At 41.3% G+C, this 27,308-nt stretch overlaps 1 protein-coding gene across 4 annotated transcripts in view; it reads right to left on the bottom strand.

Annotated features, from left to right (window-relative positions):
- The window catches only part of PLCG2 (phospholipase C gamma 2), a 65,771-nt gene extending 43,124 nt beyond the window's left edge, over positions 1–22,647 (bottom strand). Inside the window, exons 1-2 of one of the 4 annotated variants that reach the window (XR_014528781.1) lie at positions 22,494–22,647; positions 10,114–10,341 (exon numbers count right to left, since the gene is read on the bottom strand). Coding sequence is in view for 2 of the 4 variants with exons in the window: in XM_083514918.1 (XP_083371044.1) it covers positions 10,114–10,309 (196 nt within the window). In the remaining 2 variants the exon portion in view is untranslated. Of the gene's footprint in view, positions 1–10,113; positions 10,342–22,464 lie in introns of all 4 variants that reach the window. The other 3 variants (XR_014528782.1, XM_083514918.1, XM_083514917.1) reach the window with 3 other exon arrangements.
- Between the last annotated feature and the right edge of the window lie 4,661 nt (positions 22,648–27,308).

Here is a 27,308-nt window from a genome sequence, read left to right as displayed (position 1 = left end):
CTGTAAGAAGTGATTGTGGGTGTGCATGCTTTGTTCCTCATTCACCCACGCACTCCCCAGCAAAAACTGGTAGGCGTCTGCCGTGTGTATGTGTGTCTACACACATGGCAAAAGTAATCCAATTCTTCTCAAATAGCCGGGGTGATAGTGGTGCAGGGCAGGAGACAGAGAAGAAGACATACAACTAGGAAAATAGTGAAACTTCAATTTATTTCTCTCAAAAAACTGTTCAGTTCATCCAGACTGAAACTACATAGATAGAAGAAATAACCACCTTTTAAAAGCCAAGGAAAATGAGGAGAAAACAAACAGGAAGAAAGGAAGGAACTCTGATGGGATGGAAGAATAGAGATGCTTCAGGAAGCACATAAAATGAGATAGGGGGCCACATGCAGCTCACAGTCTGTTGGTTGTCCAATTTTGCACCTGCAGATATTTCCACCCACTGCAGAAGCCTCAGAAAATCAGCTACCAATATGGAAGCCCACTGTCCGGGTGACACTCAAGAGGACCAAGAAATGGGTAGAGATATGGAGATGGAAGGGTGATCTAATGCAGATAAACAGGGGTAGGTTCCCCACTGTTTTAATCATACTGACAATATTGGCTTGACCTCAATTATATACACACACACACCCCTTCAGAACCTCTACCATTAAACTACCTTGGTCTTCTCCCTTTTGCGAGGCCATGCCAGCCTTCTTCCACAGCCCACACCCAATCAGTTTCAATTCAGAAGTAAGGGGATGAGGAGGGGAAGGATTTTTTGGACAGTAAAACCAGTCAACAGAAGTGCTTTTCAGCCTTATGTCCAAGGCAGGGTATGAATTTTGTAAAATAATAATAAAAAAGGAAGGCTGCCTACAATATGTCCAAACCAAACCTATTTGCAGAGTACATTTAGAGAATTATAGCTAACTTCACTTAGCCCTTCCTCTGACTGACCATAAACAGGAAGTCTGGCCTAGGTAAGTGAGCATTAAAGCAGAGGAAATGAACAGTTCAAGAGACCTGCAAGCAGTTAGAAGGCCACATTTGTTGATTTTTTCATGTGACCACAGACACCCAGTTGAAGAAACAAATTGGTGCACCCAAGACGAACCATGAATCAGAACATCTGTTTTAGATAAGAAAGTGAATAAAAGCCATTTTGCAAGATTATTCAAATTAACACTCACAAGTATCATAGCTTGGGCACTGGATCCTAGTGACTTTGGTTACAACCTAACAGGCTGGCAGGAAGCCACAATTTGTTTCACTATGGACACTATCTGTTTCACTATGACCGAACCCAAAAGCTACTGCATCATGATAGGTAAACGACCATATCATTATTGAAATCAGGCTTTTGCATAACCACTATAAGAACAGGGACTGGAAGAGAGCTTTCAACACAGTCAAATAATTACAAAAGGAAAGAGGAATACTTGGGAAAAATAATTCAGAACAATACTTTATGTATTGTGGTCAGCAGACAGTATGTAGCAGCTTTTAAATCAGACACTTTTGCCCTACTCACCCCTTAAAATAGAATTTTATCAGCCAGGACACACATCTGCAACCAGCCGGGCTGAGGGAAATACAAGCCAGCCTGCAAGTTAAACTTTCCATGACATGGACAGTTCTTCATATTCAAAGTCTGGCATCACCCTCATTACATAAAAAGAGGGAGATCAGATTTTCAAAGCAAAAGAAAAGTGTGAATGAGACACACAGGATCCTCAATCCCATGTGTGGTTTACCTGCACGCAGCCTCCATCTCAAGCCACTTGGACAAAAGGGCTACAGAGAGCTAGATCAGAGAAATAGAGAGGAGGCCCTCTTCACCCACCCAGCTCTTTTGCTTTTAAAAAATGGGATCCCACAACCCTCTTTCTATTGCAGATCTGCCTGCAATTTGCTTCTAATACACTATGCTTGCTTATATTTAAATTAAACAAATTTTGCAAAGCCACCTTACTCACATAAAAAGGCACCATCCAGTCATCTTATATTCAAAGGCTACTTCTCACCTCTTGAGGAAGCTGGTGAGTATGTAATAGTATATTAAAAGATGCAAAAGCAGAACTGCTGTTTCTGGATCAAATTCATGGAAACAAACATATAGTATTGTTATGGGCAGGGTTCTGCAAATTGGGCAGAGATATCAACTAAGATCCACAGAGTAGCATTAAACTTACTCCAAACAGTTGTTGGCCTAGGAGAATATGGCTCACAGGGCCAGAGAGATCCTTCACTCCTGCCATGCTGTCTAGAGGCCTCTGGTTGCCCACAGTGGGAAGATAGACTAGATGGACCTTTAGGCTAATCCAACAAGGCTCTTATTATGTACTTGTTTCCTTCTCCTTATGGTATGAGGCTAATCGTCACCATCTGCACTTCAGCCCTAGGTTCCAGAATGGGTTACAATTTAAAATACAGTATTAAAAACAATTAAAAATTCACAACTACAAAGAAAAATAGGGTGGGTCATAAAATCAGAGGTATCAAATGCCAGGGTAAAGAAGTACGTCTTCATCATTTGCCAATTCACTTGTACCATGCAGAGATTACTACCTGGAGTGTTATATGTCAACACTCCAGATGGGCAAGACAGGAACAGATATAATTAGCAAAAATGGGGTAGATATCGAAGAGTCATGTGGCAGTTCTGAAGCAGCAGCACCCAGGACCTCTTGCTGTGTCATGCAGAACAATTATGCAAATATTCACCTCTTTTTCCAGAATGGTGATAGTAATGAATTTTCGTCTTTAGATTGGGTGCAGGAGAAAAGGCAAGAAGCAACTATTTTCCACAACTTTACAAATTCCCATTAACGAGGCAACCTTTTCTTCTCTGAAGGTTAAGGATTGCAAGATTTAATGAAGGCTGTTGTGCCTTTGGTTTCTGAGAGGTGCTTCTGTGTAAACAGACACAGAATCATGCTGCACAGCATCTTTTCAAATGTCCACAACTCCTAAACGTTGACAAGGATTTATAAATGGAAACTATGTTTGTTGTGTCACTACTGCCTTGGGATACCTAATGTATAGTAAACATGACTCCAAAGGCTATTATTGAACAGGTGGCACCAATGTAGGAGGACTCTCACACACTGTTAGCAACACAGCCTAAAAAATTAACCTTGTAATTGTTGCACATCTTCACTAAAGAAACAGCAAAAGCCCAGAAACATCTGTGGTGCACTGAAGTAGTACCGTGTGGAAGAAAGAGGAAATGATTGCTTTGTTCTGCATGATATTGTCTTCTGAAAGGAACTTGACCTTATTCACAAACTGCGCAAAAGGGCTTGTAGCAAGTCACACACTTTAGATGAGTTATGCCTCTACTAGTCTATTCTGAGTGGAGCTATCACCTGTGAGAGACGTCTCCACTATTACCTTTGATGCCTTTCCCAGCACTCTTTCTAACACACACTTCTTCTCCACCATACCATTTAATGCCAAGTGCCTGTGATAAGAGAGATGCAGGGAGCGAAGGCAATGAAGAGGGCTAAATCTGGAAACGCATCCGGGGTGAATGAAATGTATGCTGGTCCAGCCAACCACAAAGCAAAGAAGGTGTTAGTGCCTGCCTCAGTGATCATGCAGCACCAGCAGACAGAAGCTGGCACAAAGGCATTCCCAAAGGCAGGAGGGACTGCCTCCTCAAAGATGAAGCACGTACTTTAAAAAAATGCATGTCTTAAATTGATTAAAAAGGTTTTAGTCAATCATAACCCAAGTGCAAAAAAGGTAAAGGACTATGAATACAAGCATTAAAAAAAAACCATTGCTGTGTCTGTACTAGGAGGAAGAAGCAGTGAATCAAATAAGTGCAAGTTCACACTGCCATGAATCATCCGAAGTGACGGTTCAGAAAAACTCCCAGCTTTCTCCCTTTCTCATCAATTGCCTTGTTGAAGATCTTAAATCTAAGATAGAAGCATGCACTACTATCTAATTCAGGCATCCCCAAACTCAGCCCTCCAGCTGTTTTGGGACTACAACTCCCATCATCCCTAGCTAACAGGACCAGTGATCAGGGATGGTGGGAACTGTAGTCCCAAAACAGTGGGAGGGCCAAGTTTGGGGGTGCCTGATCTAATTTCTTATCGTTCCTCTCTGTTGCTGTAGACACATGTTATGAATTTGGTGTGTGCCTCTCACTATCTTGCCTAGGAAGTTGCCTTTTACTGTGTCAGACCATTGGCCCATCCAGCTCTGTACTGTCTATACTGACTCAGAGTGGCTTTCCACTGTTTCAGGCAGGAGGACTTTCCATCCCTACCTGGCAATGCCAAGGACTGAAACAAAGATCATGTGCAAGTAAAGCTAGAGTGATCAAACTCCTGAAACACAGGAACCTACTTTCTACTGAATTTGACCATTGGTCCATCTTGCCCAGTATTGTTTACAATGACTGACAGGGACTCTCCAGAGTTTCAGACAAGAGTCTTAGCCATCCCTGCTGGGAAATGCTGGACATTTAACTTGTAATCTGGGCTCCGCTAAGAGAAGGGGATTCCAGAAATATAATAAATACACAATAGTCTTCTGCATGCAGAGGGGGGCAGTAAATCTCTTTTTCTTTCTTTTTTCTATCACCGAAACACAGCAAGTGCCTTGAGCCAAATCACAGAAAGTGTTTATTGTGTACCTGCTCCTACTGCGAAAGTTCATTAGACTCCTGTTTCGATTTTATTTACACATCCGAGTTATACGAGTTGACTGCAAAAATAAGGAGCCTCTTTAAAGAAATTTCATACAGTTCACTCATACAGCTCAGCTGAGGTATAAAAACAAACACAGAACAAACTTCATACTTTTCACTGTACTGATAGATCATGACAAATATTGCAAGCCCTAGAACAGGGCTCAAGCGCAGAATCTGGTACTGGGCACAAAATTCATCATGTGAAAACTCCAGCTCTCTCTTTTTTAAAAAAAAAAAAAGTTTGTACTGCTGTTTGTAACCTTTGTAGGAGCAGCAGGTGGACTGCAGGAATGTTATACTATATGGTGCCATCTCACTTAGGCTACACAATGAAGTTTTCATCCTTCCCTTAAAACAACACGAGAATTCCTACTTCAAGACAGAAGAAACAGCAGTCTTTCTCTGCTATGGCAACATACAGAGCATGAAGATGCGTGCAGTCAGAGTGGAGTCAAGAAAATTGTAGTCATTTACCCTGTGAAGTACGTGGTCTAGTGATTTTGTGTCGACACACCCCACATTTAATTTTAGAAGAACATGAGGACTTATGAATGACTCCAATTCAAGCAAACAGCGGAAAGCACTTTCCCTGATACTTTGGACAGAAGGGGAAAATTCCCTCCTTGGGTAAACAATTTCAGTCACACATGGAGCACAAGTAAAATGTTTGTCCACACCATGGAAAAGACTTGTAATGGAAAGAAGGATGACATGGAGAATCTGCATGCCAGTCTGATACACCTGCAAGGAAACCTTTTCACACACCAGTAAACATTTCAGAGACTAGAGGTGAAATTATATGCTCAAATTATGCCAGTTGAAAAGTATTTGAGATCTGGTGCATTCCCCCTGCACTAATAAAGGACAATGTCACCATCAGGGATCAATGCTGGCCATGGGAATAGACAGGGTGGTGGTGGAAGGAAGAGGCAATTGCCCCCTTAAATCAATAAAAATACATAGCTAACTGAGGTTCTGTCCTCCCCACACAAAAATCCTGGCTACGCCCATGATGCTGGTCTAAGATTACACCAACATATCCACACCATTGGCACAACTCCAACTGTCCAGAGACCAAAAATGGGCAATGGAAAGGCACCTTCACTCTGAATCCATAACTTTCCATGGTCTTGCTTACAGCCCATACTATAAAAGGAAGAGGTGGTGCAAGTAAAAAAAACAAACTCAACGAAAAGTCGAAACACATTGCTCACTCCACCTCCTACCACTCCACTGCAATGTTGTTAAGAAAACATGTGGTACAGGAGACAGGGCACATTGTACAAAATGCCCTGCATGTGTACAACACACGCAGAAAAAAGCAATACACTAAAACTTACCGTATCAGACCCCTTACAGATATCCTGCCTTGGGTAAGATATACCCCCCAACATCCAATAGCAACTTCCATTCTACTGGCACAAGTGGGGTGACAGAACAAAGCACAAGTAAAGCAGGAATACCATGCTTCTTTAGTATGGCCCTGCAAATGCCTCCCATCTCCTTTTTCCATGCCACCCTCCAGTACTGGTAACTCTGCCTTGTCTCAAGTGTGTTAAACAACCCTTCCTTGGTCACTAATTGTACAGGTGTCTTTCACACAGGATATCCAAGAGTAAGTGGGAAGTGTGCAGGGGGCTGATAGCCATGAATTCCTACATGTGAGTAAGCCCTCCATGTGCAAGTTCCCCTCCCCTGCCAAGCCAAACCAGGACAGGTGGGCAGAAAGAGAAAATGCATACAGCTGCAAATTAGCCATCCAAGGAGGAAGTGTATTGAATTCTATGCATGACAGAATTTAAAGTCAACCATCCTGAAAGGAAGATAAGTCATTGCCCCCAAACCTAAAAGCAAAACAAGTATCAAAAGCCTTTTTGAATTGCAAAACTCAGGTCTCTCTGCCCACAACAACTGCTGCCATTCTAGCACATTTGCATCATATCACAAATGGCAGCTGCTTGTCAAAAGAAGTTTTACTAATTGTAACAAGTTTTTTTTTGTTGTTGTTGTTGTTTTGCCTTGGCTTGGCTTGTGAGAAGAAAAACACACAGGCTAAAATTTACAGAGAGCTAGTTGGTGCTCTGCCTCAAATAAAAAACTGCAGGATCCAGCCCTATACTTGTGGCAGGAAGGAAAAACCACAAACTGGAATAGTGCACATTTAGCACATTTCTCACTGCCAGGCACACAGAATGCTAGTCCTTTGGAGACCATGCCTATAAGACTCTGAACATCTCAGTAAGAATCAGGCTGCAATCATGCACCCAGTTTCCAGAACTTACTGAACTTATTGGGAATTTCTTTTTGAGCAGCAATGTACAGGACTGTGCCTTTAGTGAAATGGCATCAATATATTGAGACGTAACTATCAATTTCCGTCCAATATTCATTTATTAGTGGTGTGCCAAACATCCTACACTAATAATGCTGATGCAAGCCATGATCAGCAAGTGGGAGAGACCTCTCTTGTGCTTATAAAGCTTCTTCATGACTAACTACGGAAGGAGATAATGCTCAATGTGCTTATGAAGCTCTGTTTACTACTTCTGGTACACATGCTAGGCCTTCTTTTCTTCTTCCCTTTTTCCTCATCCACTCATCTATATAATCTAGATAGGCATCTATATAATCTAAGCATCTAAAACTTGTGGGTTTGGCTTTTTTGCACCAAATGTACTATTTGTTTTTACAAGGCATACTGCAATCTTTCCAACTATAGTTATCCACTGTCATTAATTTATTGTTTCCCATGATTTTGGAGTAGGTATCATTTAAAAGGGAATACTTAAAATTCCAAATTTCATAAATGCAAACTGAAAAATATATATGGACATGTCCTCAGAAAGGAACGGTGCTTCCAAACAATAATGTTTTTAGAGTGACACTCTCAATGTTCTCTTACTGTAAGCTACAAAACTTTCCAAACTTGAACATGTACATTTTCTGTCATGTCAATTTTCACTTGCTTTTCACAGGGTAAAGAGTGGAAATTCCACATTAAAACACCTGGTGAGGAAGTGGCACAAAAAGTCTTACATCTTTCAACAAGTATACATCAAAGATTCAACAAATTTTAAAATAAAACAACAGTTTTCCACATAGGGCTGCAATAGGTTTTGATTGATCCCAGATCCCCAAGCAGGAATCATGAAGAAAAACTTCAAAAAGGAAACAATATGCCAAACACAACCATTATTTCAAAAGGAAAGAACACAGCCACCTTTTTCTACCTTCATTAAGCAAATGGGATTTAATTCTTACTTGCACTTCAGCACATTTTTAAAAACATAGCTATTTTAACCTGCTGTTGAACAGACTGAACCTGCAGCTAAGGAATTTCCACCCTCATGCTTGCTGTTAAACAGGCTGAACCACGAGGAGACTTTAAAAAAAGGAAAAAAGATCTGGTTCAATGATCAATATCTTCTGAGAGATTAACTGTCAGAAAATATTGATCATTAACCACTCAATTTTCTCAAAAAAGCTATTCATTAGAAATTACAACTCCTATGTAATACTTTAGTTAACAAAAAAAGGGTACCAATGCATTCTATGATTATATAACCTTAACCTAACTTGAAACTTTATGTACTTATTGTTCAAAGCTTCTGAAACCTTGATATTACAGTTATTGTTTAGTTAACTCCATCAATGTACATAGAACTTAACAGAGTAGCCCGAGTCTCAGAAATATGTTCCTTCCGCCAGAATTTTACAATCTACATTTTGAAAAGTGGGAGAGAAAGCAGGGAGGGAAGGAGAGATACTGTGCTAATTGGAAATTGGTATGTACAAATGCAATTCCACATAATTAAGCTTAGTTCCGGTTCAATGTGAGGATTTGTGGTAGGTGATGGTAGCATAAAAAGCTTTTGAACACTGCAATCCCACAGAGGTTAATGGGGTGGATCCAATGTGGTACTGGAATGCATATTTAAAATCCTTTACGCAAGAAGACAACATGCACATGATTCTGAAGGAGAGTTTTGCAAGTGCAGGTGGGCAAGAATCTATACACCTGCCCAGAAATCTTTCCAACAAAAGCTATTTCCCAACATAGTGTTTCACATATTTACATAATCTTAGATGTAGATGAGAATTTTATACCAGAAATAGCCCTGGATGACGCTTCTAGTTAGGCTTCTATTGTACTTCCCATGTTTTATATGTTTTTGCATTTCTTATTTTTAAATACTCCCACAGTCTTGTACTGAACTTGTTCCTCAGGTTAGTAGTTATTTTTAGATTGTAGTAAGACAACTTATTAATCCATGCAAAACAAAAGATTGATGTTTATATTTCATAAACAGCAGCTGAAATTTTATTAATTTCAATCTTCAGAAACAGAACTCCTATTAGCCAATTAAAGATGCAGCAACATTAGTGTCAAGGAAATCTGGATCACACTATTCTTTATCACAACTAAAACTTCTACATAAAAAAACTTCAGTAAGAAAAAAAGCAGACCAAATTCTTTTTATTGTTATACGTTGAAATATGTTGACATTCTTCACCTTAGAAAAAGAAATCCACATGGATATGAAAAACCCATATGCATGCAGTTGCACTCAATTAGGCTCAACAAACTATTGTGACACACCTACTGCTAGCTCTTGATGCCACCTTTTTAAAAAACAAAAACAGCAACAGCAACAGCAACCAATAATCATTTCCCTTCTCGCTTTACTTAGGCTGTATACTTCACAAATTGGATGAAGGCTTGGTGCTTGAATCAATGTTTTAGTCTTTAAGGTGCCACAATGCAGTCATTTGTTTTTGCTGTAGCAACCTAACATGCCTAACTAAATAAGTGTTGGAGTAAGATTCAGCTACCAATTAGTCAGTTTAGGGACAGGAAGGTGGGGGAACCTTGTCTTCCACCTCATGCAGCGGAGCAAAATGTTTTGATCTGGCCCTGGTTTCTGAATTTAGACATCACACCAACCACAGTTAAAACTTACTTAAACATGGTCAACACTGCAAGCAAGTCCCACTTTCCACTGAACAATTAGGAAGCATCTTTACCTGCCCTACATCTGATGCCACATATGGGGCAGGTGGATGTGGCCTGAGAAGTAACAGCCTCACTGGCCAAATTAAGATCCCTGTTGGAGCTAATTAGGCCCCTGGGTCAAAGATTCCCTGCTGCTGGCTTAAGTTAATGTGTCTGTCCTAGGTCCATCCATCTACTAAGTCACAAGGGTTGAGTAAAAGGCCTGGAAGTCAGCTGAAGGGTGGGGTCACTTTCAATCCCCTCCCTTTTTCTAAACTGGACCTGTACATGGTATACAGTGTTAAACACTAAAGCAGTAAGCATACACCATTTCTTCATTCCCATCAACACATCAAAGAAAATAGCAGGTCATGACAGGGTTAAATTCAATTATTTGCAATGACGACCATAAGCAGATACTCACAGAAACCTTCTATTTTGTCAGCTGTCTTGCTCCATGCCACCTGCCTAGTTTCCATAATGACTTGGATTGTCCTCCTCTCTGGACTACTCTTTTTGAGGCTGTACACTGTCATGACGGTGCCTAGCTCCAAGGTCCTTTTGATTTGACTCTTCTCATACTCAGGTAGCTCCCCATAGTCTATGCTTTTCCTGGACATTTTCAGGGTGAACGCAGCAAATCTTCAGTGGGCTGAAAAGGAAAAAGCAGAGGAAGAAAGATGTATCATTCTAATTTTTTTTTTTTTAAGAAACTTTTTGCAGCTTTCTTTTGAAGCAAAAGGAATTTCTAGAAGTGAAACTAGGCTAGCACGAATAACCACTCTTAGGGTCAAGGTACACAGATCTCCATTACCATCTGGTGAACTTTAACAAATATCCCTACCGCAATGAGGTGAATTTTAAAACAAACCAAATGTTGCAGAAGACAGGAATTAGCACTGTACTAGCCAACACAATACAATTATGTACTGCTTATTAACAATGGCCGGGGTGGAGTAGCTTGAGCAGTTGATATAGTATGATCTCACTCTATGTAAAACAAAGCAAGAATGTCTCTAGTTCGTCAATAAGGCATCACCATCAATTGTTTGTCCTTAATAGTATTATGCAATGAATCGTAGAAGAATAGGGATTTTAGCTCCAACCCCTTGCCCAGATTATGTATTGCGCTCCAGATGGCTTTCCATGTCTTAAGAAGATCAAAATCCTGACAGTGGTTTGTTTCTGGATCTAAATCAGACACAAGGCAAGAGAATAACAGCCGCAATCCTAAACACACTTATCTGGGATTACATTTCACTGAACAAACAGGACTTTCTTCTGAGTAAACATGCACAGGATTAGGCTGTAAATGACTGAGAGCCAGGAAGTATCTGCCTCCAATCTCACCTCTGCCATTAATTCGCTAGTTCTCCCAAGACAGGGCACTATCTCTCAGTCTAATCACCTATTTCTCACCGTATGTAAGATGGAGGTCACTATTCTGACCTAATTTAAAAGAACACTGGCAAAAATTACTGAGACAATGTATACTGACTGCTTTTAATATTAGAAGGGCTATATAAACAAATAGTTTTTTATTATGCAAAAGATCTTCTTTCCCAAGGAAACAGTAGATATGGTCCAGTTTTATTAGGATTTATTTACTACCCACTTTTCTAATGTAAAATAACTAAATAAATGTTAAACGCAAAACACCAAACACAAAAATGGCAGTGCTAAATCATTCATAGAAAATGCTATTATAAGCAACTGTTCCTTCAAAAACATTATCGAAAGCGGGTTGCAATTTTTAACAATCTACCGAAACCATCTAAAAATGGAAAGAGAGGGAGTCTTACAGGTCTTCACTGCTATGATATCCCTGGTCACCAAAAAGTACCTATCTCTTTTAATTTACGTAGCCTAGATCTAAAAATGAATGAATACCTAATTAGTCGGACTGGATATAAACAGTTCAGGCAGGTTCACGGGTATCACAGAAGCTACAAACCACCAAGCTGCACCAGGCATTAAGGCCTCAGTGTGAAGTCCACCAAAACAAGTTAAGCATATGTAGGACTTCATACTGCAATAACGTAGAAACTGGAGAAACATATTTGCATAAGCAGAATTTCCTTTTGGTAACACAAGGGGTTCTCTGTATCCAAGACCAACTTGGGTTTGAATAGTAAAAACATCAACCTAACATAAACAAACATATACAGTGGTACCTCGGGTTACAGACGCTTCAGGTTACAGACTCCGCTAACCCAGAAATATTACCTCGGGTTAAGAACTTTGCTTCAGGATGAGAACAGAAATTGTGCAGCGGCAGCAGGAGGCTCCATTAGCTAAAGTGGTGCTTCAGGTTAAGAACAGAACTCCAGAACGAATTAAGTACGTAACCAGAGGTACCATGGTATTTCAGTTGGGAGATTGGTGTCTCTGTAGGAGAGTGGAATACTCAGGCTCATCCCTCAAAAGTCATCATAAAATTATCTCAAACCATCTATAAATAAACAACATTAGTATATTCCAAGATATTATACCAGACCCACCAATCTCTATTTCTTCATTATCCCCACTAGCTTCATAGAATCACAGAACTGTAGAGTTGAAAGGGGCCATGAGGATCATCTAGCCCAACCCCCACAATGCAGGAATCTTTCGCCCAATGTGGAGCTCGAACCCACAACCCTGAGATTAGTACGGACTGAGCTATCCGTCAATTTCAATTAAGCTTGCATGGGAAACAGTGATATAATTAATTACCATCTACCTCTTATATCAAGCAAACATCAAGCTCTTCAAATTAGCAATGCCTCCTTTAAGTAGCGATTACTAAAAATAGTAGTAAGAATCAAATAGTGATCAGGACTAAGATGTGCGAATGTATATCAATTCAGTGGGGAAACTGGTTCAACTCTACCCCTCCACACCATTTTCCTGATGGAAATCCCCAGCCCAGACTGAAGCTATTAATCCTCTTAAGAGGAAAAAATACATGAATGTAGATGTTTTTCCTTATAGGAAATAATCAACTATGGGGAGGTCAATTTCCAATGGAGAAATAGTGCTGGGAAATGGTTCCCCCCACCCTACCCCTAAATTCTCATCTGCCCCCATATGCAGCTGTTGATCTGCAAAAGTATAAACAAACGGAGATGTAGCATTTCCAACATTATTTCTACTTTGGCCCTAACATACATTTAAATGTAACCCATTCACTCAACTCAACATAGCTGCAACATAGCTATTAACAGGAAAAGGACACGGTGCAAAGCTTTCTGCCAAGTGAAAGTGTATAAAGAGCAAGCAACTTCTTCCATAGCAGGTTTAGTACTCTGGATTAAATGAAGCATGTGGCATAGCATTACTGATTCATGGTTAAGACTAAACTATATCATCCAGGCTGAAATCCTATACAGTATACATTTAGGTAAAGGGTAAAGGGACCCCTGACCATTAGGTCCAGTCGTGGCCGACTCTGGGGTTGCGGCGCTCATCTCACTTTACTGGCCGAGGGAGCCGGCATACAGCTTCCGGGTCATGTGGCCAGAATGACTAAGCCGCTTTTGGCGAACCAGAGCAGCGCACGGAAACGCCGTTTACCTTCCCGCCGGAGCGATACCTAATTATCTACTTGCACTTTGATGTGCTTTCAAACTGCTAGGTTGGCAGGAGCAGGGACCAAGTAACGGGAGCTCACCCCATCGTGGAGATTCGAACCGCCAACCTTCTGATCGGCAAGTCCTAGGCTCTGTGGTTTAACCCACAGCACCACCCGCATCCCTTATACCGTATACATTTACCCAGGAGTAAATCCCACTGAACTCAATTAGGCTGAGTAGACGTGTATAGGATTGCATTCTTAATTGCAAGTGTTCTTTCAATGACTCAACCTTGCTTTTTGATTATTTCATGATTTTGGAAAGCATCTGGAAATGAAAAAGAACACATTTGCACTTCAACTGTGGCATACAGCTAGGAAGAAAAAGGAAAAAAATAAGAATGGAATGGCAACATCGAAACAAGCCTTGTATTACAACCACCTTGAGGGTGAACTCCCCCACCCCCATTTTTTACAATGAGGAACTGAAATGCAAAGTGATAGTGACATCAATTCCACTGCTGGGCTAACAAGACTTCCGATTCTTAAATTATAAATTTACTCATGCTCAGCTTAATATTCTGAATGTACAGCAAGCTCTTATGAAGTGTCAGTGAAGTAGCAGTTGTAATCCATGGATTAACTGGTAAAATATTGAAAAAGCGTGGAACTAAGCTTCCCATTCCAGTATTTCAAACATGCTCTGTCAATCATGAATACTGTAAATGGTTACACTACTTTAAAATGACAACCTGTTCAATTAACCCACAATGCCATTAAATCCATATGTACTCAGGAGACAAGGTTCACTGCATCCAGAAGAGCTTACTTCTGAATAAAAAGGTATAAGATTTTGGACTTAGTTGGCATAGTAAAATTTACCAGTTTGAAGTATTTCTTTATTTTGCCACACCCATACAATTGCAAAGTTGAAACTCAAACCTTGTGAATTACCAGTGAATTATGGTCTCTCCTCTCCTGTTTTTTCTTACATGGCACAAATATTAGCAAGTCTGCTCTCCTTCATGAAAAACAGTAGAAAGAAATAACTATCAAGCTTTCCTCTGGAATCATACTATACATACCAACCAACAGCAGGACACAAAGAGGATTGGGAAAACGTCTTCAACCAAAGCCCAAAAATAACTTCAGCCAAAAACAGCAGCATCTGCCTTACTGTTCTTTCCCCTCAGCCTTTTTGCCCTCTACTTTTTATTACAAGCTTCTTGTTTCAGTTTCCTTGTTAATAACCAGGCCCCAATACCTGTTTTCCTTCTCATAGCCCTCATCTTCGGCTTAACTCCTTCTTTTTGCCTGTTAATAGTTAGAAATTTTTAAAGCACCATCTTGCTCTAGAAACACAAATATTTCAACCTTTTAATTTTTTCCTTAATTTATTCACTTTTTATTTTTTTTATTTCTAAGTTTACAATATACCATATATCTGGTATCTTATAGCAGTTGTGTATAACAAAGCAATCAATGCTACTTTGTTGTTGTTGTTTAGTTGTTTAGTTGTTTCCGACTCTTCGTGACCCCATGGACTAGAGCACGCCAGGCACTCCTGTCTTCCACTGCCTCCCGCAGTTTGGTCAAACTCATGCTGGTAGCTACTTACATATATAGAAACATATGTGTTCAATAGCCCTTTCAGATTCTCCAATAATCAATAAAAAAGACCCTAGATTACACAAAAAAGGATGGGGGAAAGAAGAAATCTGAAAAAGAAAAAAGGTGATAGAAAAGAACGTAAAAGCTAATGGAAGTATTTTATTCAATTTGCTCCTAACATAACATGTGGCTGAATTGCATCTTGTAGTTTATCATTCTAACAGTGAATAAATTAACTGCAATTCCAATTTGTTCGACTTTTAAACTGTCCTTCATCTGTTAAGATTGCAGAGAAGTTTACAAAGGATACTTAAAATACATTTTAAAAACCATCTGAAACCTTAATCATTACTTTAAAACAATAGTCAAAATGCAACACTACAAAATACAACACTGCAGGTAGCATCAGTACATCTGCCCTAAAATGCATCTGTTTGCTCCTAAGACCTGAGTGAAGTGTCTTAATACACCACCAAAAATTCAGTGATGAGGGTTTTCCTATCCTGCAGGTATAGAAAATTCCACAGGCAAGGTGCCACCACTGAGAAGGTCTGATCCCCATCACTGCACAGTGGGCTTCCCTCATTGGCAGGATGACACGGTCCTCCACAGCAGATTTAAAAACCTGGGCTAGCAGATGAAGAGAAAGGTGATCTTTTAAGCATTTCAGCCTCACGATTTATGGAATAATACCTTATCCCAGAGGTTTCATGTAGATGTTAAGAAACTCAAAGGTCAAGATGGAGCCCTGCAGGACTCCTGCAGCATAACTGCCAAGGGACCAATCAGGGGGTCTCCCGATGCTAGTCTCTGGAAATGACCCTATAGGGAAGAGTGAAAGCAGAGCCACCATAGCTCCATGACTCCCACTCCCAGCTGACAGAAGCATTCCAGGAAGATACCATCATCAAATATAATCAAAGCAACAGAGTTCAAGGAGAATTAACAGGGCTACGTTCCTGATACCTGTCTCCCAGTTTCAGTGACAAACTCAGGCCTAAAGCCAGACTGAAAAAATGGTCCAGATAATGCTTTTTCTCCAAGTACACCAGAAGCTGTCTACCATCCTCTCAACCATCTTGCCCCAAAAATAGCTATGAGCAAATGGGTTGTAGTTGAAACACACCTCCAGGTCCAGGATGGGTTACACTGCTACCTTTTTTAACTGCCTTGCAAAGAATAAAGTGAGAGGTATTTTGACATTTTAACTTTCACCTTGCTGACTGGTGGAAAAGGAAAATATGAACCAAACCTCAACAAATGCTACTCACAGTGTTCCACATCCTTTTTAAAAAAAAATAATATTTATTATATTTCCAACAAATTAAACACAACACTACAAAAAACCAAAAAAGAAAAAACATACAATACAATACAAAATAAAAGAAACAAACAAAACAAAACAAAAACCATTTAAAACACAATCCAATTTCAACATCTTATCTTTCTTTCCCTTATTTCCTCGACCTCCTCACACCTCCCTTTTTGTATTCCACTTCTGTTAATTGTTTCAGCAATTCCTTTCCATCTTCCTCTGTTTTCTATCCTATAATTGTCTTAACACATTCTAACCATATTTTTCCCTTTAAAGCTCTATTAATCTATTTATACTTAATTCCTTATAGCATTTCTACTAAAGCCATATACAGTGGTGCCTCGCAAGACAAAAAGAATCCGTTCTGTGATTCTCTTCGTCTAGCGGTTTTTTCGAAGCAAGCCCATTGAAGGATTAGCGGATTAGCGCTATTAGCGGCTTTTAGCAGCTTATATGCTGATCGGATCAGCTGATAAGCGGCTTAGCGGCTTAGAAAAAGGGGGGGGGAGGAAAGAAAACCAGTAGGAACTCGCAACACATTGTCGTCTTGCGAAGCAAGCCCATAGGAAATTCGTTTTGCGAAGCACCTCCAAAACGGAAAACTCTTTCGTCTAGTGAGTTTTCCGTCTTGCGAGGCATTCGTCTTGCGGGGCACCACTGTAACTTCATTCCAACATTTTTCTAACATTCATTAATTTTACAGTATTTCTGTAAATAGTCTTTAAACTTTTTCCAGTCTTCTTCCACCGACTCTTCCCCCTGGTCTCGGATTCTGCCAGTCATTTCCGCCAATTCCATGTAGTCCATCAACTTCATCTGCCATTCTTCCCTGGTGGGTAAATCTTGTGTCTTCCAATATCACAGTGTTCCACATCCTTACTCTTGCAAGGATCTTAGAAATGCTGCATTACCAAAATCCTGGGGACAAACACCATCTTAACAGAGGCTACTGGTACTGTTGATCTCTAGATGATGTGCAGTACACAGACAAGGATTTCTGACTCTCAACTGTTTAACATGAACACCAATAAAATGACTCTTTCCCTGCGCTCTTGTCCAAATTAGGTTGCTAGAATGAAGAAAGCCTGAGGGAACCATAATAAGAGTTTTGTGTGGAAGGACTGTGAGGGTAGCTCAGTTCTGGTACTTAGAACAGATCCCTGAATTCAGCAGCAGCTCAGAGCACTTAATTCTTCTTCTTTATTTTTATTTTAGTGTATATCCTGTGCACCGTGCTCCAGCTGGTAGATCTTTGAGTCCCAGTGAAACACAAAAGTAGATCCAGCAAGCATGAAGTCTGCCCTCCCTGGTCCTGAGCTGCTGGAACAAATCCAATGGAACAAATCATAATTACTCATTATGGCAGTTTCCTACACAGCAGACTTTATCCTTCAAAGTCAAGAGGTTTTATGCCTATTTGTTTGCACAGCACGCCAGATAAATGTATTCAGCACCTGAAGTGATGCCTACACTCTAAACCCCGGGCATATAACACATAATTGTTTGTGCAGAATTTCTTAGTTGAAAATAAAATATGGCATCAAAAAATAGATAAAACTAACAGGCACTGAAGAAGTGGCAGCCAGCAATACCAAGAAATGGAACAATGAGAAGCAATTACAGGACAGCCAGGATAAAAATATAAAATTTTCTGTGGCCAGGACTTAACAAGAAGTAAAAATAGTCAGTGGTTATGTGGAAAGCCTCTGGATCTATGAATGTCAGGAATATTATTGTCTGAAACATTCTCAAAACCCTTCAGTGTGCATGACAAAAGAAGACAAACTAAATTATGAATCTTGAAATTCTGCAGGTAAAATATAATAGGTTTGATCCACCACTGGAATACTACATTGGCTTTTATTACAGTCTGCTCTAATTTACATTGGAACCTGGAAATATCATGCAGCTAGGGAGAGATTTCCCTAGATAATTACTGGAAGAGTTCTTAGCGGCCACAGCTGAGTTACACAACCATCTTCTCTGCCTAGCCTGCAAATAAAGTTAACTATCTGCAAAGGATGACAGATCAATTAACAAACTTGTGCAAGTGTGGATCAGATTAGTCTAAACAAATAATGTGAACTTCCAAAGAAGTCAAAACCAGGGAAGTATGGTTAGTACACACTTCTCGCTAGCAAAAACCATCAAGTGAACTCTGTCTTGAGTCCTTATTGAGAGGATTTGTGTGTGTGTGTGTGTGTGTGTGTGTGTGTGTAGTTAAACTGCCTCCCCTGTCTCTCAAGTCAGAAACCCCTAGCCTATGCAAGGCCCAAACACCAATTTGAAAGCCAGTAGCTCAGCTGGATGTTATACATCAGCAGTGAAACTGGATATGATGCATAAGCCCACAGGTAACTCAGATGAATTAGTAGTACAGTGGTACCTCGCAAGACGAATGCCTCGCAAGACAAAAAACTCGCTAGACGAAAGGTTTTTCCGTTTTCGATTTGCCTCGCAAGACGAATTTCCCTATGGGCTTGTTTTGCAAGACGAAAACGTCTCGCGACTTTGTTTTCTTTGTCTAAAAACAAAGACATGTTTTGTTTATAAAGTTAATTTATTTTCCCTTCAATTTTTGAACTGCTCTTTACAGTATGTGTGACTTTAAAGAGCAGTTAATAAACTGTTGTTGTACCAAATTTGGCTTTGTTTGGACTTTTTTTGACCATAGGAACGCATTAATTGATTTTCAATGCATTCCTATGGGATTTCGTGATTCGCAAGACGAAAAATTCACTAGACGACAAAACTTGCGGAACGAATTAATTTTGTCTTGCGGGGCACCACTGTACCATGTAAAATTAGGTCCTTGATATTTATTTGTACCAAGCCTAGAACATCAAAGCACCAGGGTTTGTATATGTGGGTTACCTAGCTACAATATAATAAATTATTCATACAACACATCTTGGCACGGGAAGTTCAGCATCAAAGGGTTCAGTCATGTATTGCTGCTATCCCAAAGTCTTGGGACCAGTGTTACAGGATGACCCATCAGATCTCCTTTGTCATGTTGCAAATGCCTTAAAGGAAATTATTTCCATATGCTTAGTTGGGCACTAAAACATGAAATCAAAAGCACAGGAAGCTCCCATCTGGCCATGCCCTTCAAAACACAAAATGTGTAAGGTGTAATAATTATGAAGCTCTCCAGTTGTATTTTATTAAATAAAGCTTCGTTACCATCATTTACATAAGGGACGCGGGTGGCGCTGTGGGTAAAACCTCAGTGCCTAGGGCTTGCCGATCGCATGGTCGGTGGTTCGAATCCCCGCGGCGGGGTGAGCTCCCGTCTTTCGGTCCCAGCTCCTGCCCACCTAGCAATTCGAAAGCACCCTTAAGTGCAAGTAGATAAATAGGTACCGCTTTATAGCGGGAAGGTAAACGGCGTTTCCGTGTGCTGCGCTGGTGCTGGCTTGCCAGAGCAGCTTCGCCACGCTAGCCACGTGACCCGGAAGTGTCTCTGGACAGCGCTGGCCCCCGGCCTCTTAAGTGAGATGGGCGCACAACCCTAGAGTCAGGCACGACTGGCCCATACGGGCAGGGGTACCTTTACCTTTACCTTTTTACCATCATTTACACTCCTTTTCTTCTGATCAGCATGTTCTATGTCCTTGGACTTGTTGTAGACACGCAACTTTATACACACAACAACAACCATGTGAAATAAATGAAAATAAAACAGTATCTATAACCAGTTTCACTATTGTTTGAAACCCGCTATCAGCTCTGAGTAACTCAAAACCATATAATGAACATACACAGAGAGAAGATGGTCCAGAAAGATCACTTTATCTATCTGATTTTATAACCCATGAGAATTCATGTTGAGCGACACAATTTGAGAACACACAGTTTTAGTCTACATTTTTTAAAGTGTACTACTACTAACATAAGAAGTTGCTTAACACAAGTACCCTAACTAATTGTCCCAAAGATGTAGAAAGTTTCATTGATTTATCAGGCTTTAGGAAATGTAAAGAACAGACCTAAAGAACAGCAAGAAGAGAAAATTACAAATCCCCTTCTTGTTTGAACCTGGCATACATATGGTAAAACAGGCATCTTTGATTGGCCTTAGAGATTATGACAGAATAAAAGCTACTCTAATTGTTTATTAATCAAAGGTAGTAAAAGAGGGAGGTGGGGAGCACAAGAAGATGGGCAGTTGCTTCAGCATCAAAGCAGCCCCATGAAAGAGCACTGCAGTTCTTAGATACTTGGTGTACAGTATTTGATATTATACATACTGTAATCCTACACACTTGGTGGAAAGTCCCACTGAACTCATTAGGACTGACTTTCTTTGGAGTAGACATGCGTAAGATTGCACTGCTTGTCATCAATTTTCCTTTTTCCTCACAATGCAAATAATCCTCTTTTTTTTAGCATTCCTCACTTTTTCCATCCAATATCATGTATGAAGATGACCATATACTGAACTGACAACAAAAAATACCCTACTGAAGTTGTTCCTTCTGTTCTGCTGTATGAAGCATCCACTGCTCCCAGACAAATCCCCTTCCCTAACCCAACATAAATTGAGGGAGTTTGGGAGGCTATAGAAACCCCTTCCTTTTCAGGGGCAACCCAGAGACTTAGGTTAGCATGAAAAATTGGCTTTTCAACTTTAAAACAATGTTCATACATTTGAAATAGTGATAAACATATGTTTCCTTCCTACAAGGTTCACACACACATTTTCTCTGAACCCAGATTCACCTCTTTGTTCACACCACTACCTTTCCTTCCTTCACTCTACATTTAAATTGGTGCTGTTACTAACCCACCCACCTCTCTGTTGGGGGGAAAGTAAAGGGGGGGAGAGGGAGGGCGGACAGCTGGTTTCCTTCCCTCTTTTGCAGCAGACTCTTCAGTGAGACAGAGGTGGCAGCAAATGAAGCAGAGAGTCCTTAGTCAGTTTGTCAAAAGCAAGGTTGTCCACTGGGTCAAGAGTCAGGGCTCCCCAGAGGAAGACTGATTTATTACAAAACCTATTGATGTGTTGCCTTTCTGTTCAACGACACTAAAGGCAAATGGCAAAGGGTGAAGTAATGAGAAGTTGAAAAAATATATAACAAAAAGCTAAAGAAAATAAGCTGCAGCACTCTTCCAGGAACAATCTCCGTGTTAAAAAGTCTGTGCAAAGAAATGTAAATTTAGACTAAGCAAGGAGGGACCTGAGACTAAGTAGTTAGGTGGCCCAATGGGCCTGCTAGCAAGATTTCTACAAAACGAAGTGCTGCTACAGATAAAGTCCCATCTAGATAAAGTCCTCAGCTACCCTGAGCAAAGCCTCCAAGGAAGACCTTAAGAAACTGGATAAGTGGTGGAGGTGCAGAACCTTAATATAACAGAGTGGCCAAGAGCATGTGCAATGTTAGTTCCTTTCTATCAGAGCTGGAGGAGGGGAAGGGGGGGGAGGAAGTGCCCCAGAGTATGTGCATAAACTTAGCTCCCCTCCAGCCTTGCCAGGCGTCAAGTTAAAGGGCATTTCCAGCCATATTTAAGACTAAACACCTTTTTAATCCACTAAGTAGTGAAGTCCTAAAAAGAGTGGGGGTGTGAACTGAAGAGGAAGAAGATGCAAAGCAGCCACAACTTGTCTAAGGATGAATGCCGCCCTGGGGTCCTTTGAGAGGAAGCATGTGATATAAGTCTAATGAATAAATTGCAGTAATAGCAAGGCTGTCAAGTGAGTGCCCGTAGAGCATGTGCAGAACGACGTGTTCCCTACACAGCCGAGACACGCCAACCAGTTTCCCTGGTTGAGTCTTTCCGGGCAACTTCTGATCCCCAGCGCTATCACTTAGTGGGCAACAACGGGTCAGCGGCAGGAAGGAGAAAAAAAGATGTCGAAGTAACCACAACCTGTCTCGGGTTGGAAGGAAAGCACTCGAAATAACCCCACAGAACACGTACACAGCCTTGATATCGCGGCCAGTTTTTAATCTGTTGCTTCACGCTCTCTAAATTTCCGTAAAAACAAAAACAACAAAAACTTCTTTGCATTTACTGTAAGGCTCCCTGACAGTATCTTTACGGTAGTAGTAGTGAGTATTTAAAGAAACCAACCAACAGAGAGCCCGCAGCTGGGATGGAGGAGATCCCTCAACCCGCCCCGCACCTCTTAATATCTGCCATATAACTAAGTGAGGCGGGACAGGAAGGCAAGGAGGTGTGAGGAACCGCCGCCCCAATCCGCGAATCTAGGGCGAGGAGAAGGAAAGAGGGCTCCGCACGGTGGGGCTGGAGGAGGAGGAGGAGGAGAGGGTAAGTAAGTGCGGGGGTACCTTCCTTCTCCCTCGGCGTCTCCCCTCACCTGCGCCTCAGTCCCAGAGGCGGGGAGCCGGAGTCGTCCCCCTCGCTCGGTCGTCGCTGGCGGCCCGCCCTGCTCCTCGCCGCCTGCTGCCCCAGGAAGGCTCCCCACTTCTGCTTCTCAAGCCCCGGGAGGGAGGCAGGCGCGGAGGGTTGGCCGGGGGAGGGCAGGGCCACGTGACCCGGCGGAGCCACAGAGCGGCGGCGGAGGGGCGGGGGGCGGAGGGAGACGCCCGGGCGCAACGTGTGTGTAAATGAATGAGAGGAAGGCAAGAGCGCGCCGTTTGTGTGTGTGTACATATATATATATATATATAGAGAGAGAGAGAGAGAGAGAGAGAGAGAGAGATGTGTGTGTGCGTATATGCAAGCAGGCACACCCGCCTTTCCCTTCCTCTCCTTCGTATGTCCGCTGATGTGTAGGTGCAAAACGCAAACCTTCTTCACGTGGCCAGTCTCCTCCGTCTCCCGTATGGGTTTGGGAGGGAAAACGCAAGTGGGTGAAATAATTTTAAAAAACCGGACACAGGGTGGGCGACATCCAATCCATATGCTCAGAGATCGGTCGATTGACAGATAGATAGATACAGAATGGGAGATAAGCTGTGTGAACCTGGTAGAGGGATGTATATATATATATATCTTGACAGGAGGCCAAACCAACATCATTTTGACATGTAAGCAGTATGTAAATTAATAATACATCAATAAAAATGCCTCAGGCAACTGCCTCAGCTTAGTTTAGGACTGCAGGGCTATTGCCACAAGGCGGCCTGTTAGCCCCCTTAGAACTGGAACAATTCCAGGCCAATTCACTGAAATTTCAGCCCCAAACTCTTTTCTTTTTAAAGTTGTCTAGCACTTTTTTGTTGTTGGTAGGCAAAGAAAAAATATGCAGCAGGATTGAACTCAGTTGTTAAGTCACATTTTAAGCTTTCAGTATTCCAGTGTCCAAAGGTGCTAGGATAGATGGGAAGCAGCAGTAAAGCAATTTGATATGTACTACAATTAAATAACTTTTGACATGTACATGCAGCTACTCTTATTTGGTAGGTGGACGTGGCGCTCTAAGGCAGCAGGTACTGTACTGGGGGTGGGGTGATGGCAAAACACCAGGCTATTTTCCTGGGCAGGCACAGAAATTTCTATTTAAATTATAGTAATTATTTCCAAATCTGCTACTACACTTTTAAATTAGAACAGTCACATTTCATGCAAATTTGTCTTCATTTGTCCTGGGTGGGGTGGTGATGATGTGGTTCCTTTTTGGGGATGATGTGAGAAGTGGCCACCCTACATACCTCCCCACCACAACCACCCAATTTTCCTGAGCCAGCATCCCACCCAACAACTATGAATATTTGTTGCTGGCCTAGGCTGGTGGCTGTCTCACTTAGTCCCTTTTCCCAATGCAACACAGCCCCTAACTGAGTAAGCATACAGAAAATCTACCAGCCCAGACCATTGACTACTCCAGGCAACAAGCATGTGCTATATTCTAGTCATATAATGCACACCAGCAGCACCAATGCTACATTACAGCCTTTGTTTGAGCAAGCAGTGAGTAGGCCCCAGGCAGAGTGGTGAATGAGCAGCAAAGACAGAACTATGTGCCACACAGATTAATCTGTGCCTCCTAAATTAGTCTGCCTCCCTCAGGTGCAGTAAAGAATGATGGCCCAGGTCCATATTAAGTAAGATTCATCTGCTAGTCCAATTGGCTTCTGTAAGTGGAAGCGGGGAGGGAATGCTTTTTCTTGGGTCAGTCTTGACTCATTTTCCCCACTGCTCTGGTTTCCATTAGGCTGCCTTGCCTTGTTGTTTTTCTGCCCCTGGGTCTGTTCGGCTACCTTTGGGAAAGGGGTGCAATTACACCAGGCATGGGGATGTAAGATTGGGGAAAGCTTCACTTCCTGAATTTCTACCTGTCATGCAACTTTATTTGCCAACCTTTTTAAGCTGTCTTGTATCCTTGAACAACAATCCAAGAGGCAGATATTTAGCTTGAGATGTTTTGTTTTGATTTCCTTACATTTAAAGGATGAGGAAAGCAGCAGCTGCTACATTGTGCTATGCCAGGATGCTGTTGAGGGCACAAGAACAAGCCTGATGAAAAGGGGATAAATATTTTTTTATAAATCACTTTGTGTGCTGACATACTAATCATGGCAATTTTTATGTGAATAGTTCCATAATTTCATGTGAAAACGGCCTTGCTTCTGAGTGTTCCAGTTCTTCTGGGAAGAGTTGAAATAAGGAGGTATTTTAGGAAAGAAAGAAAGACAAACTGAGTAAATGTACAGCCAGGAGGGATTTACTTCTGCTTCTCAAAAGAAAGGGGAAAGAATTTTGGATCACTGAAGTCTCCTTTCCCGGTGGACAAGGAATGAAGAAAAAGTTGTTATAGCTTCCCGGAATATCAGTTTAGCATGCATGTACATTTCATAAAACAATAAAAGGAAGGGATTGCGTAAGGTATTTCAAATATTTTAAAGAGAAAGATAAGCATCTGCCAGAGAGGTTTTGGTTATCTTCTGGGAATCCAGCTTTTGCGCAGGAAGTCACAGTCGCTGAACTAACTTTATTTCAAACCTACCATTTTCTTATACCAATGAACCAATCTGGATCAGATCATCTTCAGTTAATTTGCTTAATACCCTTTGGCACAAAATCTATTTGAATTACGAAACTAACTAGAACATTTACCTACCTCTTGTTAATGGACTATTCATTGCTCAAATGTTTTTAAAAAAATAATTGTTGCACAACTGACCTAAGTAACAATTCAGAAGTTCTGGACAGCTAATTTTTAATTTTGTGTGCTTAGAAGTACTCTATGTACCTTAAGAATTCAGTAAATGTGTATTCTGATATATTAGATCTTCTCTGAAACAACAATAATAAAAACATTAATACCCAATGGTGAAATAAAGTGATTTTAGAATGAGAAAAATAAATACTTGATAGTTTTAAGGCACTCCTCTTGGATGACTGGGATCAGGAAAAGATCACTATCTTGTTAGTACTTCTGGGTCACACCTTGATTTCATTTCTCCACCCATAAGAATGAAGCAAGCAAATGCTGACTGTTGCGTATTAAATAATCTTTAATTTTTCTACCTCTCTGTTTTCTATGTGCAGTAAATCTTAGGTCCAGCTGTGAAACTACCTGGCAATAACAATTCAATTTTGAATTGTGGTGTAGTGGTTAAGAGCGGTAGTCTCGTAATCTGGGGAACCGGGTTCGCGTCTCCGCTCCTCCACATGCAGCTGCTGGGTGACCTTGGGCTAGTCACACTTCTCTGAAGTCTCTCAGCCACACTCACCTCACAGAGTGTTTGTTGTGGGGGAGGAAGGGAAAGGAGAATGTTAGCCGATTTGAGACTCCTTAAAGGGAGTGAAAGGCGGGATATCAAATCCAAACCCTTCTTCTTCCTCTTCTTTTGAGCCTCACTAGCACTTAAAAATTGTAGATCAGTTTAACATGGGGTTGCCAACTTTTTCCTGCCCCTGTGCTTCTGTAGCAGAAGAAGCTTGTCCCCTCCCTTTATCTGCATGCCTGAAAAAGCTTCACCTGCTAAACTTCTACTATTTAAAGTAACAGGAGCAAGACTAGTAAAAAGTTGACATATGTTTAATATCTGTGCATTAATGTGCAATGGAGACACAGAACCCACATTCCATAATAGCGTATTATTTAGGCTATTATCTCCATGTTCACATGCACCATGTTCTCCATATTATCTCCATGTTCTCCATGCACAACAAGAAGGTATGAACTGGAAGCAGTAAATTAAATCCAGCCTAACAGCATTTGACAATCTCAATGAAAAAGCAGTGGGGTTATCAGTGACTACCAGGGCTTTTTTTCAGCTAAAACTCAGTTCCGGCATCTCTCACGTGGGTGCCATTGCCATTATAAGAGAACAAGAGAGGCATTCATGGTGAGTTCTGGTACCTTTTTTTCTAGAAAAATAGCACTGGTCACTGCAATATTTGGTTGAAGTACTATATTTGGTTCCTAGGGTGTGCAGGTTTGTTCTAAGGCAGGGAGGGTTAATTGTAGCCCTAACCCTCTCTATCTGACCCCTGAGGCCTCCCCACAGGCTACACACCCCTCTAAGTGACACCACTGAAGGCTGGTGCACCTAGATTTAGTGGGGTGCCTGGGCGGAGCCTAAGAGGTCACATGGGCAGACCCTAGGAGGTGACTCCTTGTGAGTCTAAGCTTGGTTCAGAAGGGGTCCCTGCTGTCACACTTGCTTCTCTGCAAACCACAGTTAGAGGGAAAGCATTTCAGAAAATCCAAGCATCACCTCTCCCTGGTTTTCCAAGCGCTTACCCCAGCGCTTTTGGAAATGAGGAACAGCAGAGACTGTAGTGTCTTTATGATATATGGTTTATTTACACATATATACAACCTAAGCCTACGATGGAAGGGTTCACAGCATTAACACCCCCAAAGGGTCTTGTTCTTCCATTGCCGCAGCCTTTAATTCAAAGAGAAATCAAACATTGTGGTCTGCCTCTCTGGCTTTCTAGCCTGCTGTTTTACTTCTAGGTCACATTACACACACTTCCATCTCTAAACTCTGGCTTCATCCTTCTCACTACCTGTGAATTGAGAGTGGGCTGTCTCACACAGAGCCCCCTCTCCTTTGCTTACTTAATGGCTCATCACCTTTCCTTTGTTCTCTTCATGGCCCATCACACAGGTGGTTACCTCTAAACAGGCTTGTATTTTAGCACTTGCTAGGGTTATAGGTGTCTGGCACCTACAAATTCAAAAAAGTATGTATCCTAAGCAAAGCAACTTACA

This window comes from Podarcis liolepis (assembly GCF_965112155.1).
Source record: "Podarcis liolepis genome assembly, chromosome: 7".
NCBI classification, from domain to species: Eukaryota; Metazoa; Chordata; class Lepidosauria; order Squamata; family Lacertidae; genus Podarcis; species Podarcis liolepis.
This window is presented reverse-complemented; position numbering and strand designations above follow the sequence as displayed.